The following is a 17,824-nucleotide window of genomic DNA, read 5'->3' on the forward strand; positions in this document are numbered from 1 at the left end:
TGAGCACCTCAGCCGCCCCCTCCTTGGCCCTCACAGTCCCGTCCAACAGCCTCTCCACGGAGGACCGGTCAGATCTGCGACCCCAGAACACGAGCTGCGGCCACCACCTGCGAGTGGCGGGGCCTGGCTCTCACCGAAGGGGCGGGGGGCGGGCGTCCGGGGGTCTCGCGGCCCCGCTGCCCCGAGCTCCTGTCCACCCTGGGGCGCCCAGTCGCAGCGGGGCCCCCGAGTCCGGGGAGCGGCGGGCGTGGCGGCGCCGCCCCGCCCGACGGCCGCGCCCGCGCTCGGGCCCCGCGGATTGGCCTGCGCGCGGCTCCGGGGCGGGCCGAGGCCGCCCTCGCGGCCAGGTGAGCCGCCCCGCCCTCCGCGGCTCCAGGTGCGGCGGGGCACGCGGGGCCGCGGCGGGCCGGGGCGCCATGGCCGAGTCGCAGCTGAGCTGCCTGGACGAGGCGCACGTGAACCAGTGGCTGAGCGAGGCGCAGGCCGCCTTCTACTACTGCGAGCGGCGGCGGGCCGCGCTAGAGGCGCTGCTGGTCGGCGGCGAGCAGGCCTACCGCGATCGGGTCCAGCGGGAGCGGCTGCGGGACTTCCTCTCCAGCCCGGAGCGCCAGGCCCTGCGCGCCGCCTGGAGCCCCTACGAGGACCCCGCCCCCGCCCCCGCCGCCGCCGCGGGCAGGAGCAAGGCCAGGGCCAAGGCCAAGGCCCCCGCGGCCGAGCCCGACGAGTCCCTGGCCTACTGGCCCGACCGCTCGGACACCGAGGTGCCCCCGCTGGACCTGGGCTGGACCGAGACCGTCTTCTACCGCGGCGTGAGCAGTGTCACCCTCTTCACCCACCCCCCCAAGGAGGAGAAGGCCCCGCACCTGAAGCAGGTGGTCAGACAGATGATACAGAAGGCGCACAAGGTAGGACCCCGCTCGGGCACGGGGCGCGCTGACCCCGCCCTGCGGAAACCTGCCCAGGCCTCGGGCCGCTCAGCCGGGTGCGGCTTCTGGAGAGGGTGCCCGCGGACACGGATGTCAGGCCTGGTTATGGGGCTGGGAGAGGCGTTAATAGCCTGTGTGCTGGCCATCTTCTCAGGGCATCTTCCAACAACCCCAGGCAAGTGGACTTCCCCACCCCCACTCCAGCCAGCTTACTCTCGGGAGCCCTCCCCCCCCACCCCCCCAGCCCCGGCCTGCGAAAGCTGGCCTGGCCCTGCTCATAGTCACACCCCGCAAGGCTAGCAACCCCCCATGAAGGAGACTGCACCTGCCCTGTGCCTGGCACTGAGCTGGGCTCCCAGCTGGGGTGGGGGGTGGGGAAGAGCTCCTGCTGGGCGTGGAGGGGGCGGGCCTGTTTCCGGGTTGCAGGTTGGGGGCAGGGGGACTTCCTCTTCCCGCTGTGCCTTTGGCCAGGAGCGCCTGGGCGGAGTCTCCAGGTAGAGTATAGCATGTCCCTGACACCAAATAACTTCAATATCCGTTCGCCCCAAATCTTGCCTGGGACACACTGCTACCGAGGAGTTAGTCGCCGTTTATCCGAAACTCAAATGTATAATAGAGCACCTGGCATAAGCGGACTTTGGCCACGCTGAGATCGCCGGGAAATACCGGCAGTTCCGAGAATGTACTCCCAGAGCGACTCCAGTTTCCTGTTGTAGTTCACCTCCGGGAGCCTGCTTGGTCTCCTGTCCCCCCAACCCATGCCCCAGGCCTGGGCAGCCAGAGGAGGGGCTGACTTCTCCCTGTCCCAGCCCCCACCCTACTCTCCAAGTGATCCCTCCTTGTCCTCGTCCGGGTGTCTTGTAGCTTGGGCTCTGTGGGAGAGAAAGGCCAGACTGCACAGGGAGGAAGGGGAACGGAAGTGGGGGGCACCTGGGGTCAGGGGTCAGGGGGTCAGGTCTCCTGATGTAATACTAACAGAGGCTCAATTTATTTACCCCTTCCTGGGTGCTGGCCATTGTGCTCACGACTGTGTTTTCTGAATGGTTTCCACAGGAATTGTGTGGATGGGTATTTTCCTTATTTGGGGAGAAAAAGAAATCAGGACCAGAATAGCCCAGTTACTTGCCTAAGGTCACCTTAGCTGCTAAAGAGCTGAGCCGGGATCCCAGCGTCCAGGAGTTGGGGGTCACAGCCTGGGGCAGAGGCTGTGCACCCTATTACAGGGAAGCAGAGACGGGGCCCCTGGCCGCTAGGGCTCTGGCCCCATGTGGGATGCCAGGACTTCGCACGGCGCAGTGTTCTTCACTCTAAATCTTTAGCAGAGACATCAGCAGGGAGGAGCCGATCCTGTTTGTTCACGGTTAGCCAGCAGCCATGATTTCCCGAGCGCCCACTGGGTGCCAGCAGGCTGGGACCTCTGCCCTCCAGGATGGTGCTCCTGTGCCGGGGCTCTGGTAGAAGGAAGAGTTTCTGAGGCTGGTCTGGGAGGTCTTCCTGTGGGAGGCGAGTTGTGAGGGGAGAGAGGAGTAAGTTGGGATGGACGGACCGCAGAGCAGGAGCCCACGATGTTGGGGCTCGACTGGCAGCAGGAAAGAGCTGTGATGGTGGGAGCGTCCCCGGTGACCACCGCCGGGAGCAGCAGCTTCTGACCCCGTCTATGCCGACCCTTAACCTCGGGCCCACCTGTCTGCACAGCACCCTGTGAGGAAACAGGCACACAGAGGGACGGGCCTTGCCCGGAGGTCACATAGTTTGTCACCGAGAGACCCAGAGCCCTAAATGCTGCACCTTGTCTCCACTGCCTGTCTGCCAGCCCAACCCCAGCTGGCCCCACTGGCAAGCAGCCCTGCAAGGCCATTAAATCGGCTCCTTCCTCTTCACCCCGGGGTGGGAGTTTCCTGGTTTCCAGGAGGTGGGCGGGGCAGGCTCCCAGGTGGTTCCCGTGCGGAGGTGCAGGTAGCCTTGGAGGGAAGGCAGAAGGAAGTGCAGAGGTTCCACCGTGCAACAGAGAGGTTTGGGTTTTCTTCCCTTAATCCTCATACTAACCTCTTGAGTTGCTATCATTTTTTTTCTCCAATGACAAGCAGGAAGCAAGGCTCAGAGGCTGTCGCTGTGACTTGTCCATGGCCACAGACTAGCCAGGGATTCCATACCTGGTCCTCAGGAATAAGGAGAAAGGAGCCCAGGGCGGTGGCCAGTGAGGACACAGCCCAGCAGGTGTGCAGGTAGGGCCTTTGAGATGGCCTAGTCCTAAGTTCCTGCTCCCGGGGCCACAGGCCCCGGCTGTGTTGACCTGTGGGGTGGGGTTTCTTCCTGAGTTTTTAATCCCTGAGTGATCTGCTTATTGTAGGGTCATTGACTGATGTCTTTTGTCTGCTTGAACTGCAGACAACAGGCTGCCTTTAGGGACACAGACGTGAATCCATGCCACGCAGGCAGAAGAGGGCGGGGGACTCGCCGATGCTTGGGCCGCTCGCACCACCATAGCTGTGCAGTCCCAGGCAGACTTGCAGAGCCAGAGCCAGAGGCCTGCTTCGGTGTGCATGTGGTTTGTGCACCCAGGATTCGGGCTGAGAGCTCGGGCCTCAGTGGGTGCTGCTGGGAAGCGGGGTGGAGCTCTTAAAGGGGGCCATGAGGTCATTGAGGGTGCTGCTCTTAGACGTTCTCTTGGGACCAGGTTAGTTCTCCCAGGAGCGTCGCTGGGAGCGAGTGAGCCTGACCCCTGACCCCTTCCCCAGCTACCTGTTTCGCCATGTGAGCTTGTCCTTTTTTTTTTTTTTTAAGATTTATTTGTTTGAAAGAGTTAGAGAGAGAGATGGCGATCTTACATCGCTCTGCTGGTTCACGCCCCAGATGGCCACAATGGCCAAGGCTGGGCCAGGCCAGAGCCAGGAGCTGCTTCTGGGTCTCCCCTGTGGGTGCCAGGGGCCCAAACATTTGGGCCATTTTCTGCTGCTTTTCCCAGGCCATTAGCAGGGAGCTGGATCAAAAGTGGAGCAACCGGGATACAATCTGGCTCCCATATGGGATGTCGGTGTCATGCAGGCAGTGGCTTTACCTGCTGGGCCATAGCACTGGCCCTGTGGGCCCATCTCATGGACACACCCCCAACCATGGCACCATCCGGCATGCCACCTTAACCGGAGCCAAGCTGGTGCCAGTGCCCTTGAGCCTGCAAAGCTGTGAGCTGCACAAATGTCTTTTCTTCATCAAGCACCCAGCTTCAGCTGTTTTCTTATAGCAATAGAAAACCAGTTTGCCTATGGACCAGGCAGGCAAGCAGGCCCTGGTTGATGACGGAGAAGGCCTGTGTGTTCGTTTGGTCATTGGACAAATATTTGGAGGCCTACCAAGTGCGAAGCACACCTGAGTAGAAAGCAGACCTGTAAAACCCAGCTGCACACCTCAGCAGCCTCCTGGTCTGCGGATTCACCATTGCAGTACGGTGTGATGGGTGCTGGGGGGGGGGCGTGGCAGCGGGGCACCAGCCCAGCCCCTGACGCGGGGCCCACAGGGCCCTTTGCTGCCGAGCACTCGTCTGTAGGCAAGTCTGGGCCTGGAAGGGAGGGTGCCGCGACTCCCAGCCGCGCGTCCGCGTGCCTGCGCCCGGTTCCCGTGTTTGCGTCTGCTGGATGCGTGCAGAGTATTGCCTTGTGCTTCAGGAATACAGGACAGTCAACCGGCACCTTTGCCCCAAACACTGACAGTGACCCCTGACCCCTGCATTCCTGGGCCCCGCCGCCCAAGTGCACCAGCCAACCTGTAGGATTTGTGTAATTAAAAAAAAAAAAAAAAAACACGCTTGTTTTATTTATTTATTTATTTGAAAGAGTGACAGAAGAGAGAATCTTCCATCTACTGGTTCCTTCCCCCAATGGGTGCAACAACTGGAGCAGAACCAGGCTGAAGCCAGGAGCCTGGAGCTTCATCCAGGTCTCCCTCATGGGTGGCAGGGGTCTGAGCACTTGGGGCATTGTCCACTGCTTTCCCAGGTACGTTAGCAGGGAGCTGGGTAAGATGTGGTACAGCCAGGACTTGAACCAGCACCTGTATGGGATGCCAGCGACAGAGGCTGCAGCTCAACCCTCTGCGCCACAGCGCCAGCTCTATGTGCTTTTCGGAGAGTCTGACAGGTTTATGAAACCTGAGAGGCAGATAATCCTCTTCGTTCGCACCTCACAGCCGTGTCTGAGACCTGGGCCGAGTTCTGGACTGCTCCTGCTGTCTGCCTCCCTCCTTCCCCCCTCCCCCCTCTCCTCCCCCTTCTCCTCAGTGGACAGTTGACCTTGTGAGCCTCTGAGCTGCCCTTCAAAAGCTTCTTTCGATGCACAGAGCAAGGGGCGGCCTCTCAGGGCAGCCCAGGGACCCGCAGGCACACCCACGGCTTCCTCTCCTAAGCCTGCCACCCTTCTGCTAGTGCCCGTGCCACACGAGCTTCGTCTCCCAGGCACCGGGCAGGTCCTCGACGTCATCCTCTTGAGGCCGGTGGATCACGGCCCAGCAGCAGCCCCAGGGCGTGAGCACCGCACGGCCCTCCTGGGATCCTGCCCCAGCCTGCTCAGGCATCCGTGACAAGCCCTGGGCGCTTTGCCTGCTGGGTTCCGTGTCTCTTTTCTGCTCCGTCACTGGTCCCAGGAGCTGGAATGCCCGAGCAGTGGAGACCCGGCTCTGTGGCACGGCAGACAGGCTCTGAAGCCGAAAGGTCTTGGTTTCTGTCCCGACCGGGCCCCTGGCCAGCTGTACTCGCTCTCCGAGGCTCCGGAATTCCAGCTGCTTTTGGAAAAGCGAGGGAGAAAGTGAAACTGGAAGTGTCCCACGGGTGTCAGTTGTCCCAGAAAATGACTGCCCCTTCTCGGTCTCTGCAGCAGGTGGGAGGCGTGCTGGGGCATTCCACGTGGGAGGTGAGAGCCAAGAGGGTCAGGAGCGGCTTCCCAGGGGGCCCTGCTTCTTCCTGTGAGTGAGACAGGAGCTGCTGCCCACTGCCCACCCCTTGCTTATCTGATGGCCCTGATACAGTGGTGGCTGTTGGTGGGGACAGCCATGCGCCTGCCTCTGAGCACCCAGGACCTCAGTCCAGGGACTTCCGTGGGAAGGGAGGGATTAGACAGGAAGTGCCTAAGCCAGGCATCTGAGGATATTCCCCCGCACACAGCCCTTCAGAGGGGCCTGACTGGCCACACTGTCCCAGCGGGCTGGGCAGACACCCCAAGTTCTTTCACTCTGGACAACTGGAGCTTTGGTTGGGAGGAGAGGCCCCAGGAGACTGGGGTGGGAAGGTGCCGAGTGCTAACCATGACCCAGATACCACGGCCTCGGGAAGTTCCCTCTTTGGCACTTTGGGTCCCTGAGACTCTGGGTGTTTCCCAGGGTGGACAGTAGAAGTTGGGGCCACAGTCAACTTCTTGACCTTCTCTTGGCCAGTCTGTTGAGCAGATTGTCCAAGTCCCTGCAGGGGCCCAAGCACTTCGGCCATCTTCCACTGCTTTCCCAGGCCATAGCAGGGAACTGGAGCAGAAGTGGAGCAGCCGAGAATTGAACTGGTGCCCACATGGGATGCCGGCACTGCAGGTGGCAGCTTTACCCGCTACGCCACAGCACCGGCCCCAGGAACATTCTTAATACCCGCAGGTGACACAGGGACTCTGGGTGTAGGCAGCTTCTGGGCACCTGTGTTGTCCTCTTCCTTGGCCACTCTCAGGCCCCCCGGAACTTGGGGCCCTCCTGGCCCAGCACCGCGCCGCCCCACCAGGTTCTGGATCCCCGAATGCCGCGGCACCTTGGCTGGTGGCCGGGCTGCCTCCCTTTTTTCTCAGTGTGGACAAAGCAGAGCTGTTCCAGGGCCACCTTCTAGTCTGTGCTCCCAGGAGGAGCAGGCAGGTTCCTGGCGGCCCGCCTGCCTCTGTCCCTGCACTCCCCCTCCCCCTGCCCCACCCCCGGCTGAGTCACTGTCACTCCCTGCTCCTCCCCAGCCGAGTCAGCCTGGGCTGCGGTTCTCTTTCTTCTGTGAAATCCTTGGAGTCTGTGGACTCGCTAATGATCCCAGGATCTCAGCCCTGGAAGAGAGCCTGCGGCTTCTCTCATGATGCGCGTCTCTCTGGCCCAGGCTTCCTATAATCCGTAAGCTCATGCCTGGCACAGACGTGCTCGGCCGTCGCCCGCTGTCCGGGCACGCGGGAGGCTCTGTTTTGTTTTTCAGCGGTGAGTCAGAGCTGAAGGGCAGAGGCGGGACCAGGACTCCTTACCTTTTTCCTGTGGGTCTTCAAGGATCTCTAGTGAGTGTCCTTAGCTGCCCCCACCCTGCCCGGAGGGTTCGCAGGCTGCCTGGGGACGCCCACATTTGCTCGTGCACACAACGTGAACCTACTGTGCGCCTGATAGCCAGATCTACAGATGGCAATGTGGGAGACGAGAAAGAAAATGTATACAGCCCGGGCGCGGGGGGTGGGGTGGGGGTGACCGCTATTATTTGTTGAGCACTCGGGTGCCACAGCCCTTCTAGAAGTTGTCATTTCACTTGTTTTCCGAGTGGATGAGGATTCGAGGGTCAGAGAGCAGGGTGCAGGACAGGGGAGCTGAGTCTGGCTCCCTGGAACTGGCGCAGTCGGGGAAGAGTGGGGCCAGCAGTGGCCGGCGGACGCCACAGTGGCCCTCCCGACTGCCTTCATGAGCGAGACCCCTTCCCGCCTCCCTGGGGAAGCCCTCTCGGCGACAGCCCCTGACAGCAGCTGCTGGTCGCCCTCGCTGCATCTCAGCCCCCGGAGCAGACAGCCCGCTCCGCGCGTCCCATCCTGGTGGAGCGTTCGGGAGGTAACCTCGGCAGGTACTGCCTGCGACTCCTCGCTCTGCCCCTGTGCGCGGTGCTGAGAGCTCAAGGGGGCGACCCAAACTCATGGGTGAGTCTAGAAACCACTGGTGTGTCTTCACGGGATTTTTTAACAGTTGATTTATCTTCCTAATTATGTTTGGCTTTAAGCTAATGTTAAAATGAGCTTGCATCAGATAATTTTCACTAATTAACACCACCTAGCTCAGGGGAAGTCATCCCGGAAGCGCACAGGGCAGGGAAAAGCTGGCTTCAGATCTTGAGAGACATCTCTGTGCTCCGCCCGTGGGTCACGCGTGGGCCTCGTGGCTGGGTCAGGCGGCCTCATCACATCGGTGCGGTCTGTCCTCTCTCTCTGAGAGCCCTCCTTTGCGTGTACCCCTTTGTTCAGCCTCGTCTCGGGTAAAGGCGTCAAGAGTGATGGCCTCGGCCTCGTTGGGTCAGTCCGGCGGGGAGCGAGCAGCAGGGGCGTAGCGGAGAGGTGGGCCGGCTCAGGACCAGAGCCCTGCTTTGAGGATGCAGACCCTGGGGCGGAATGGGGCTCCAGGTGCTGCTGGGGCGTTGAGGGAGCCTGGTGTTTAAAGATGTCCAATTAGCGAGCCTGAACACTGCTTCACAGCTCACACAGCCCGGAAGCCGCAGCTTGGGGGGCTGGGAGGGGCTCGGGGCAGCCAGACCTCTGGGCAGGGAGCAGGACCCTGTTGGTGGGCCGGGGCTGAGGCCCAAACTGCACCTCCACTCAGGAGGGTATAGGCCACTTACTCGCTCTGTACAAGGAGGGATGGGCGCTTGGCTTCCACCCCCATGGGTAGATGGCGGAGACGCCCTCCTGTGCTTGGCCCACACGGGATCAAGCATCCAGGGCCGCCCTCAGGAAGAATGAAACACCCGGTGGTTCCTGAGGGGGTGGGATTCCCCCCACCCCCCGGCTGGAGCCTGCGGGAGGGAGCGGAGGCAGCTCTTGCCCCAGGCTGGGGCCCCCAGCTTGATTCCGTGAGCCACGTCACTATTAGGCTGGGAAGTGACAGCACACGGGTGCTAAGGGATCCATCTGCCGAGGACACTGACAAAGACGACGTGGGCTAGGGCGCCGTCAGCTGTCGCTGGGACCCCCGGCGGGCCGGGCACCGTCAGGGAGTGAGGGCAGAGGCTGGCCATCTGGGCACTGGCACGTTCCCCTTCGAGTTGGGGGGACAGGCGGGGGCAGCTGTCCTCTCTCACCACTCCCCCCCCCCCGATGTCTGTCAGCGGGGAGCAGAAGGTAAAGCTGTCGTTCTCTGCTCTGGGTCGCATCCTGTGGGCGATCATTCCAACGAGAAAGCCTTTGCCTTGCACGTCTGCCCCCTCCCCCAGTGCGCCACTCAGTGCCCCCGGAGGAGCCTACCTCCAGGCCCCCCACTCTGGCTCCCCCCAGCCGCATCCTGCAGACTCTCCCCTAACTGGGCCGCCCGGCCGCCCGACCTTCCTGGAAGTGTAGCCCTGCCCATGCTTTGATCGCCACTCAGCAGGCCCCCGCCCGGCCGCCTGCTCCCCGCTCGTCCCTCTGAAGTGGCAGCCCTGCCGCTCTGAGCTCTCTGCTGAGCCCGGGCACTGCCGTGCTCCTGGTGGGCACCACCTCCCTGCTTTCACAGGAGGAGGCCGAGGCCTGGTCCGTGTGCGAGTCACAGCCACGTCACCCGTCCCCATCAGACTCTCTGCTTCCCCAGCCTTCCCCGCAAGGTGACCCGTCCGCTCCAGGGTTCACATCACCTGGTGGGGTGGGGTTAAATGCATCTTCATGGGCTCTTTGTCGTCATCTTTGAGGATTAAGCCCCGGAATCTGCAATTTAACAGGCACCTCCTCCCTCACACATATACATACACACCCCTCCCCCACATACCCCTCCCCCACACACTCCTCCCTCCCTACATACCCCTCCCCATATACACCGCTCTCCCCTTCCCCACATATACACACCCCTCCCCACATACACCCCTCCCCCCTCCCCCATATACACACCTCCCCCCACACACATACACACCCCTCCCACACACACATACACATCCTTCCCCCCATACACACAGCCCTCTCCACTCCCAGGTGAATTTTTGCCACCTCCCTACCCTGAGGGACCTGAAGGTCACTCCGATTGATTGACTGCCTGTAGTGATTGAGTCTAGTGACCCTTCCCCGCCACTGGGATTTCATGGCATGATCCCACCCCAGCCTCCCTACAGCCCTGGGAGGTAGGCAGTGAGATGTGGGACAGCATCCCCAGCTCCTTTCCCGTCCTACCCCCCCCCCCCCCCAGGAGAAGGGACTGTCACAGCCCAGCCCTGGGCTCAGGCTCTGACTTCTCACCCGGCAGAGCTGGGCAAGGACAGAGTGGAGGCTGGGATCTCTGCAGAATCAGAAAGCCGCCGGCCAGCAGGAACGGTGTTGTCTGTTTCTCCCTGCCTCCCCCCGTGTGTCCGCTGCATGTTGGTTTTGGGTCCCTGGAGGCAGCCTGAAGCCCCAGCCAGAGCAGGTCGGCCCCGTCCACTTGGTCTGGAGGTCACATCTTGGTGTTGCAGAAAAGCTCCCCACCAGGCTCAGGTCCCACCTCTGGGTAACCTCAGCCCCCACCTGGCTCCCGTGCCGGCAGGGATCCCTCCTGGCTCTGAGATTCTGCAAGTCTAGGCTGCCTTAGGCCGCGCCCACAGGCAGCCTCGTGGCGGCTGATGGCAGCCGCCGAGCACTCGGTCACAGAGGCGAAGACCCCTTTCCGTCATTCGCACAAAGGCCCTTGCTGCCTCCCGGCCAGTGTCCTTGGTCCCTCTCCCCCTTGGTGAAGGACTGTCCTTAGCCAGGGCTGGCTGCTGCTTCCAGACCCGCAGGGAGCACACAGAGAGGCCGATCTTTGAGCTGTGGCCCGGACAGCAGCCCTGAAGGCGCTAATTCTTCTCCCTTCTCCCTGCCCTTCGCGAGCCTCAACCCCGCCTTCCAGCGAGGCGGTCTGAGCAGGCGTCTGTCGCTCAGCCTCCTTTCTCTCCCCTTCACCCGGCGCCTCGTCGCTAATGGAATAAAGAATACGGCAACGCTGTCCCCGTACCCAGCAGACGGAGCAGGAGACACGGCCCCTCCCCGCCTCCCCCGTTCCGTCACCCCACAGACACGGAGGACTGGCTCTGGCTTGAGATCTGTGCTGAGGGCGGACATTCTGAAAGGCATCAGCTGGGCTCCGCCCTCCCGAGCCCACAGCCTGGTAAGGGACGGGCACACAGAGCAGCCGTTACGTGACACTGAGTGTCAGGGAGCGCAGGTGTCTACCTGGAATGCAAAGTGCGCAGAGCAGGGAGGAGTTAACGGGACTGGGTGGGAAGACGTGCTGGCTGGTTCCCAGGGCCCGAGAGGAGCAGGAGCAGAAGCACCCGACGCTGCCTGACAGGTGTGAGGCTCCCAGCCAGTTTTCCCCCGAGCAGACATTATCCATGGGTGCCACTTCTGGGAGTGATGGCACTGGCATCTTTTTTTTTTTTTTTTAAGATTTATTTATTTTACTTGAAAGGCGGAGTTACAGAGAGAGGCAGAGGCAGAGAGATCTTCCATCTGCTGGTTCACTCCCCCAAATGGCGGCAACAGCTGGAGCTGGGCCAGGCCAAAGCCAGGTGCCAGGAGCTTCTTCTGGGTCTCCCACATGGGTGCAGGGGCCCAAGCAGTTGGACCACCTTCTACTGCTTTCCCAGGTCATCAGCAGAGAGCTGGTCTGGATCAGAAGCAGAGCAGCCGGGACTTGAACCAGTCTCATATGGGATGCCGGCATCACAGGCACTGGCTTAACCCGCCGCACCACAACACCGGCCCTGAGTCTGTTGTTTTAGGGAGAGGGCAGAGATGGAGAGACCAGTCAGGAAACTATTCCAGACACGGGCCTGAGCCGGGGCAGCAGTACCAGTGGGAACAGCGAGGAGGTGACCAGAGGAGGTGCCCGGAGGGGCAGGACCTGATGGACCCAGTGATCCATGGGACTTGGTCTGTGGCGAGGAGAAGGCTGTGGACTCCAGCTTCTGGCCCGGGTGATGGAGAGGGTGTTGGGGTGTGGATTCTGCACCTGCACACCAGGCAGGCTGATGGATGTGCCCCAGCGACAGTCGTCTCTGGGCGTGGACATCCACGCACGGCAGGGCTGCGGGGCCCGCTGCAGAGCCCCTCTCACAGTTTCTGTTGGCAGTGGTAAGTAAGGAGTCCAGAAGGCGACCCTGGAGAGCTGGCAGTTTAATTAAACTTGAGTGGCAGCTAGAGGGACATGGGGCTCCCTAACCACCCCCTTCCTTGTCAGGATGTCCAGCGAGGAGGTGTGGAGCTAGCATACTCGGGGAGACGTCTTGCTACTGCAAAGCCGCTGGGCCAGCATCTGAGAAATCGCCCTGTCCCCCGGGTGCCGCACCTCAGTGGGTAACTGGGGAAAGGACCCAGGGTGGGGAGCCGGCCAGTGAAATCCATTTCCCTGGTTCCTGAGCCCCTAAGCCTGGTTTTCCATCTACACTGGCAATCTTGGAGTCGGGCTCGGCGTGGGCACGGATCGCCGGGGCACGTTCTCGGCCACAGCACAGGGAGCCGGGAGCTGCAGAGCTGAATGGCACGCAGGGCCCTTGGAGGCCAAGGTGCAGGATAATTATCACTTTCCGCCACCACAAGGCGCGGGAGGCGGCAGGCAATTGATTTTTTCCCCTACTACAGATATTTCATTGTTTAATTGGCGGTGACACGGACGGCTGGTTCTCAGCAGGTTGTCACAGACCCAGCCTCCAACAGGCCAATCCCTGGGGACTGCAGCCTCTCCTCACGTCCCCCAGCAGATGAGGGCCAGGGCAGGCTGGCTTCTCTGCTCACTTTTTCAATTACAAAGCAAAAGTAAGAGCCAGAGTGAACCAGCTAGGCAGTCCTGGGTGACAAGAACCAGCGCTGGGCTGGACACCGGGGGACTTTGGCAGCAAGAGGATGATGGTTTCTGGCCACAGGAGCACTATGAGGAGGTGGCAGCCTCGTGCTCCGGGAACCTGTTTGTGATGGGGTTAAGCCAGACTGCAGCAGCGTCTCAAACCCACCCCTTGTCCCTACCCTGAGCCTGCCCTGAGCTGTGCCCACCCAGCTGGAGGAATTGAATGTGGTTTTTGGTGGGTGGGTGGGTTGGATTTTGGGGTCCTCAAGTGCAGCCAGCTGACTGGGTGCCTTGGTCCATGGTCCACCACGGCTGCCGCCCCCAGGAATGCCCCTCCTGGCACCCTTTTCTCCTTCCCTCCTGTTTCTTCCTCCTTGGTCGTGTTTGTGAGTTGGAAAAGCAGGCAGTATCATTTTATGCAGTGTGGTTTTTTTATTTACATGTCCATTTTGTGTTGCTAGAGCCAGAACACCCAAGGCTGGGCAGTGTTATAAATCAAAGGGGTGGTGGTCCCAGGGCTGCATCTGGTGATGGCCTTGCGGAGGTCCAGGGCTGCCCAGGGCGTCAGGTCATCTCGCTCTTACAAAGCTGCTGGCACTTAGCTGCCCACCTCCCACAGGCCCCGCCTCTGACTGCCGTCGTCGTTGTCACAAGGGTATTAAATTCCAGTGCGTGAAGTTTGAGGGACTCTTGGGCCATGTCCAAAGCATGGCCGTGTGTGGACCTTGTTCTCTGACGTTTCCAACCAAGCTGCCCAAGTTACTGTCCACGGAACCCGTGTTTTCCTTCTGTCCACTGTAGGACGATCCAGCACACTCCTCATCGGGTCTTTGAGAGAGGGACGTCTAAGTTGTCCCCAAGTAAGAGAGCTACAGGGAGGGTCTGCTCCTGGCCCCTCACAGACCTGAGCCGAGGCGGAGAGGCTCCCTGGGGTGCGTGGCCAAGCGTGGCTCCACTGACTTCCGGTTATGAACTCTATCCACCAAGTTCTGCCTGTTGCCCAGTGGAATACTGCACCTCTGTGCCTCCCACCAACAGTGAGGGCTCCCCATCCCCACCGTAAACACGTAAGATCATCCAGCTTTCTAATGTTTAATTCTCTCATTCCCTGTGTTTGTTCAGAATTTTTTTTTTTATTATTATTTGTAAGGCAGAGAGAGAGAGAGAATCTTCCATCTGCTTGTTGAATCCCCAAATGCAGTCAACAGCCAAGGCTGGGCCAGACCGAAGCCAGGAGCCAGGAACACCATCCGGGACTTCCATATGGATGGCAGGGACCCAAGTACTTGAGCCCCGGCTGCGGCCTCCCGGGGAGCATCAGCCAGAAGCTGGGCAGCAGGAAGCCAGTGCTGTACAGGTGGTCTGATGTGCGATCCCTACACTCACCCTTTGTTTCCTGGTTTTAATGTGAATCCTTCTGGGCACTGGCGAGGTCCATTTCTCTCTCTATGCTTATGAGCCGTTCAGGCTTCTCCTATTCAGCCCTTTACCCATTTTTCTAATTAGTTTCCTGTCATTTCCTTGCTGACTTGCAGGGATCTCTTAAATGTTATGAATTCCAGCCAGCACCACGGCTCAATAAGCTAATCCTCCACCTAGCGGCGCTGGCACACCGGGTTCTAGTCCCAGTCGGGGCACCGGATTCTGTCCCGGTTGCCTCTCTTCTGTGGCCAGGGAAGGCAGTGGAGGATGGCCCAAGTGCTTGGGCCCTGCACCCCATGGGAGACCAGGAGAAGCACCTGGCTCCTGCCTTCGGATCAGCGCGGTGCACAGGCCGCAGCGCACCAGCCATGGCAGCCATTGGAGGGTGAACCAACGGCAAAAGGAAGAGCTTTCTCTCTCTGTCTCTCTCTCTCACTATCCACTCTGCCTGTCAAAAAAAAAAAAAAAAAAAAAAAAGAAAAAAAAGAAAAGAAAAAATGTTATGAATTCCTTTAGGATGCAGACATTGTCACCCATCAGTTGCCTTTGTCTAGGGCATCTGTATAAGTGGACCCTTCCCTAACCCCCCACCCCCGCAAAGTCAGAGGCATCTTTTATATCTTATTTTGTTTGCTTTCTGGTTTATGCTTCTGGAACCTTAAATACGTTCTTGCTCTTTGACATGAAGCTATTTGCCTACATTTCTTCGATTTTCTTACAGGTTTTACCTTTCACATTTAGATACTGAGCCCACTGGACATCCACCTGTATATATGATGTGAGGCAGGGTCCACCTTTAGTTTCTCTCCATAATAATAAACCAGCTTCCCCAATTGCATTTGCTGAACAATGTCCTTTCTCAGTGCGCTTAGCTGGGACTCTGCGCTTGCCATAGATAAGATTGTGTGTGTGTGTGTGTGTGTGTGTGTGTGTGTGAGAGAGAGAGAGAGAGGGAGGGAGGGAGAGACTGAGCGTTCATGTTTCTGGTCTCCGTCCTGCTGGTCTGTTTTTCCGGCTCCTTCCTCCTGGACACTGCAGTTCTTGCCACAATGGCTCTGCGGTGTGTCTTACTCCCCGGCAGGATGAGTGTCCCTTGGAGCTTGTTTTCAAAATTGGTGCAGCTGTTTGCAGATCTTTACTTCTCCTCCCATCTTAGCAGCGTCTGAGTTCCTCCTGCAGAAAGCATTTGCACACCTTCGATTGGAGCTGCACTGGGTTTCATTCACGGGGGAATAATTGGACCTTGGAAATGTGACGTGGGAACTTATCTCTTCATCTCTTTCACGTATTTTAAGTGTCCTTTAATAGGATTTTCAAAAATTATCCTTAAAGAGACCGTGTGCTTAATTTGCAGTTGTGAATGATTTTATTTCTGTTTTCTGTTCAGTTGATTAATGTCAGAGTAGAAGGATTTTTTGTGAGCTTTTTGTGTATCTGGCAATCCTGCTAGATTCTCTTAGCTTCTCTGAATTCTACTGAGTTTTCTAGGAAAGTGGTACCAGCTCTAAATCTGGAGAGTTTTGTCTCTTCTAGTTCTTACAGCTCCTTTCTTTGTCTTGTGTGTTGCCTTGGCTAGGACCACCAGCGCTGTTGAGCAGGAGCGGTTATGACCTTGACCTGCCCCAAACTTAAACGGAATATTCCTTAAATTCTCTGTTAGGTAACATGTTGCACGAGAGTTTTACCCACTTACAGAAGGTTCCTTCTACTTTTCGTTCCCTGAGAATTTCAATCACACGTCGAGATCTAGCTTCATCAGATACTTCCTAAAAATTATTCAGACGTCACACAGCTTCCCTCTCCCCGGTCTGATAAAGGTCGCAGATGAAAAGGATGCATTTTCTGGTGCTGAATCATCCTTCTATTCCCAGGATAAATCTTACTGGATTTTGTGTAGCACGTTTAGTTTGTTGTTTCAAAGTGTTGTCCATGCCATTTGCAATTTAAGTTCATTAATGTATAATTTGTCTTCATAGTTTTTTTTTGCCATTTTTATTACTTCATAAATCACTATTATATGTATAGTTATTTCCCCTTTTTTATTCAGTATTTTACTGGCATCTCCCCTCTATGTGTCAATCTTGCCAGAAGTTTGTCTGCCTTGGTTAGCCTTTCCCAAAAACAGGGTTTTATTTATGTTTATCACTAGAGAGAGAGAGAGAGAGAACACGCACTTTCACCTGCTGGTTCACTCTCCACATGCCCACAGCAGCCAGGGCTGGGCCAGACCAAAGCCGGGAACCAGGAACTCCATCCGGGTTTCCCACACAGGTGGCAGGGATCCAAGTACCGGCGCCGTCACCTGCTGCCTCCTGGGGTTTGCGTTAGCACCTGTTTGGGAGCAGAGGTGTGACCCGATCCCAGGCTCCCCGACATGGGATATGGGCGTCTCAAGCCAAAGCTTGACCCACCGCACCCCGCGCCAGCTCTGCCGTGCCGAGTTTTTGCTCTGGTATTTCTAACACACAGCACGGCAGCCCCGCCTCCGAATCAGCAGCTTCAAGACCCTGCAGCCAGAAACACCTGAGTTTCGCGCTCTGCCACCCGCCAGCTCCATGACCTTCGACACCGTACTTTGCCCTGCTACATTTACTTCCTTGCCTGTGAAATGGGAATCCGAGTCCTTCGTGGTAGAGCCGTGTGCAGGGCAGATTAGAGAGCGCACCTACAGCACGCGTGATGGCGTGGCGTGCACCGGAAGTCCTCAGCGCAGGTGCAGCCCGTATTAGGGTTCTGCAGAGATGGACAGCCAGCAGGAGTGAGCGTGCGTGCGTGTGTGTGAGTGTGTGTGAGTGTGTGTGTGTGTCACAGAGATGGTAAGGAATTGCCTCATGGGACTGTAGAGCTGCAAGGCTGAGCCCCATGATGTCGGCCAGCGGTCAGAGACCAGGAGTTGCCGCCCGGGGCAAGGCGGGCTGCTGGCAGGGTGCCCCGAGGCTCCGAGGGGCTCGGGTCAGCCTCTGATCTCTTCAGTGGTGGGGGGAGGCCCACAGCAGCGTGGAGGGTCTTCTACCTTGCTTGAGGTCCACTGATTGAAATGTTAGTCTCATCCGGAATACACCTTCATAGAAACATTGGGAATCGTGATTGGCCAAATATCTGGGCGCCATGCCCCCAGCCATAGGTCACACACACAGTTAGCCATCACCACGCCCATATGCCGTGTCCTTGGCCTGCTAGGCATGGGCCACTGTGTGCGGCAGGCGAGGTGTCCCACCGCACGGGCCCGGGCAGCCCAGCTGGCTTCTCCGCTCAGGGCATGTGGTGCCCCGAGCTTCTGTCCTCCCTGCCTCTCCTTGCTCGGTGAAGTCCTTCCCTCCCCGGCCAGAAGTTCTCTGTCTCCCTCCCTCCTTCCCCTCCCCTTTCCCCCCACCCTTGCCACAGTCAGTCACCTGTGCTGCTCCTCGTGTTTATCTCATTTACCTTACTCCTTAGTTATTTTGTGCAGCTGTCTTATCATCCACCCTGACTAACCCTATAAAGTGAGTATTGTTGCTTTTCCAGCTCCGGGTCCTCCCCCTGCCTGTGGGCTTGGCAATCACTCCCACCCAAGAGCAAACGTAAGGGTCAAAGGTGGGGAAGAGGCCTCCGTGAAGGGGTGGGGGTGGGTGCAAGGGTGGGGGTGGGGGCGAGAGTGGGGGTGGGGGCACAGTATAGCCAGCGTAAAGGGGGTGGTGACGGTGACGGTGAGGGTGGCTTGTTGAGCTGGCCACACTGCCAGGCACTGCGCTCGGTATTCTCACGGTCTGTCG

At 58.9% G+C, this 17,824-nt stretch overlaps 1 protein-coding gene across 3 annotated transcripts in view; it reads left to right on the top strand.

Moving 5' to 3' along the window:
• Positions 1 to 347: 347 nt before the first annotated feature.
• Positions 348 to 17,824, top strand: part of SACK1F (scaffolding CK1 anchoring protein F) — a 30,980-nt gene continuing 13,503 nt past the window's right edge. Inside the window, exon 1 of one of the 3 annotated variants that reach the window (XM_089307659.1) lies at positions 348 to 905. In XM_089307659.1, coding sequence (XP_089163785.1) covers positions 417 to 905 — 489 coding nt within the window. In that variant the 5' untranslated portion in view covers positions 348 to 416. Of the gene's footprint in view, positions 906 to 17,515; positions 17,633 to 17,824 lie in introns of those variants that run through there. The other 2 variants (XM_008275205.4, XM_089307658.1) reach the window with 2 other exon arrangements.

Source organism: Oryctolagus cuniculus, chromosome 11 (genome assembly GCF_051225735.1).
Source record: "Oryctolagus cuniculus isolate XC-2025 breed Fujian yellow rabbit chromosome 11, ASM5122573v1, whole genome shotgun sequence".
Classification (NCBI taxonomy): Eukaryota; Metazoa; Chordata; class Mammalia; order Lagomorpha; family Leporidae; genus Oryctolagus; species Oryctolagus cuniculus.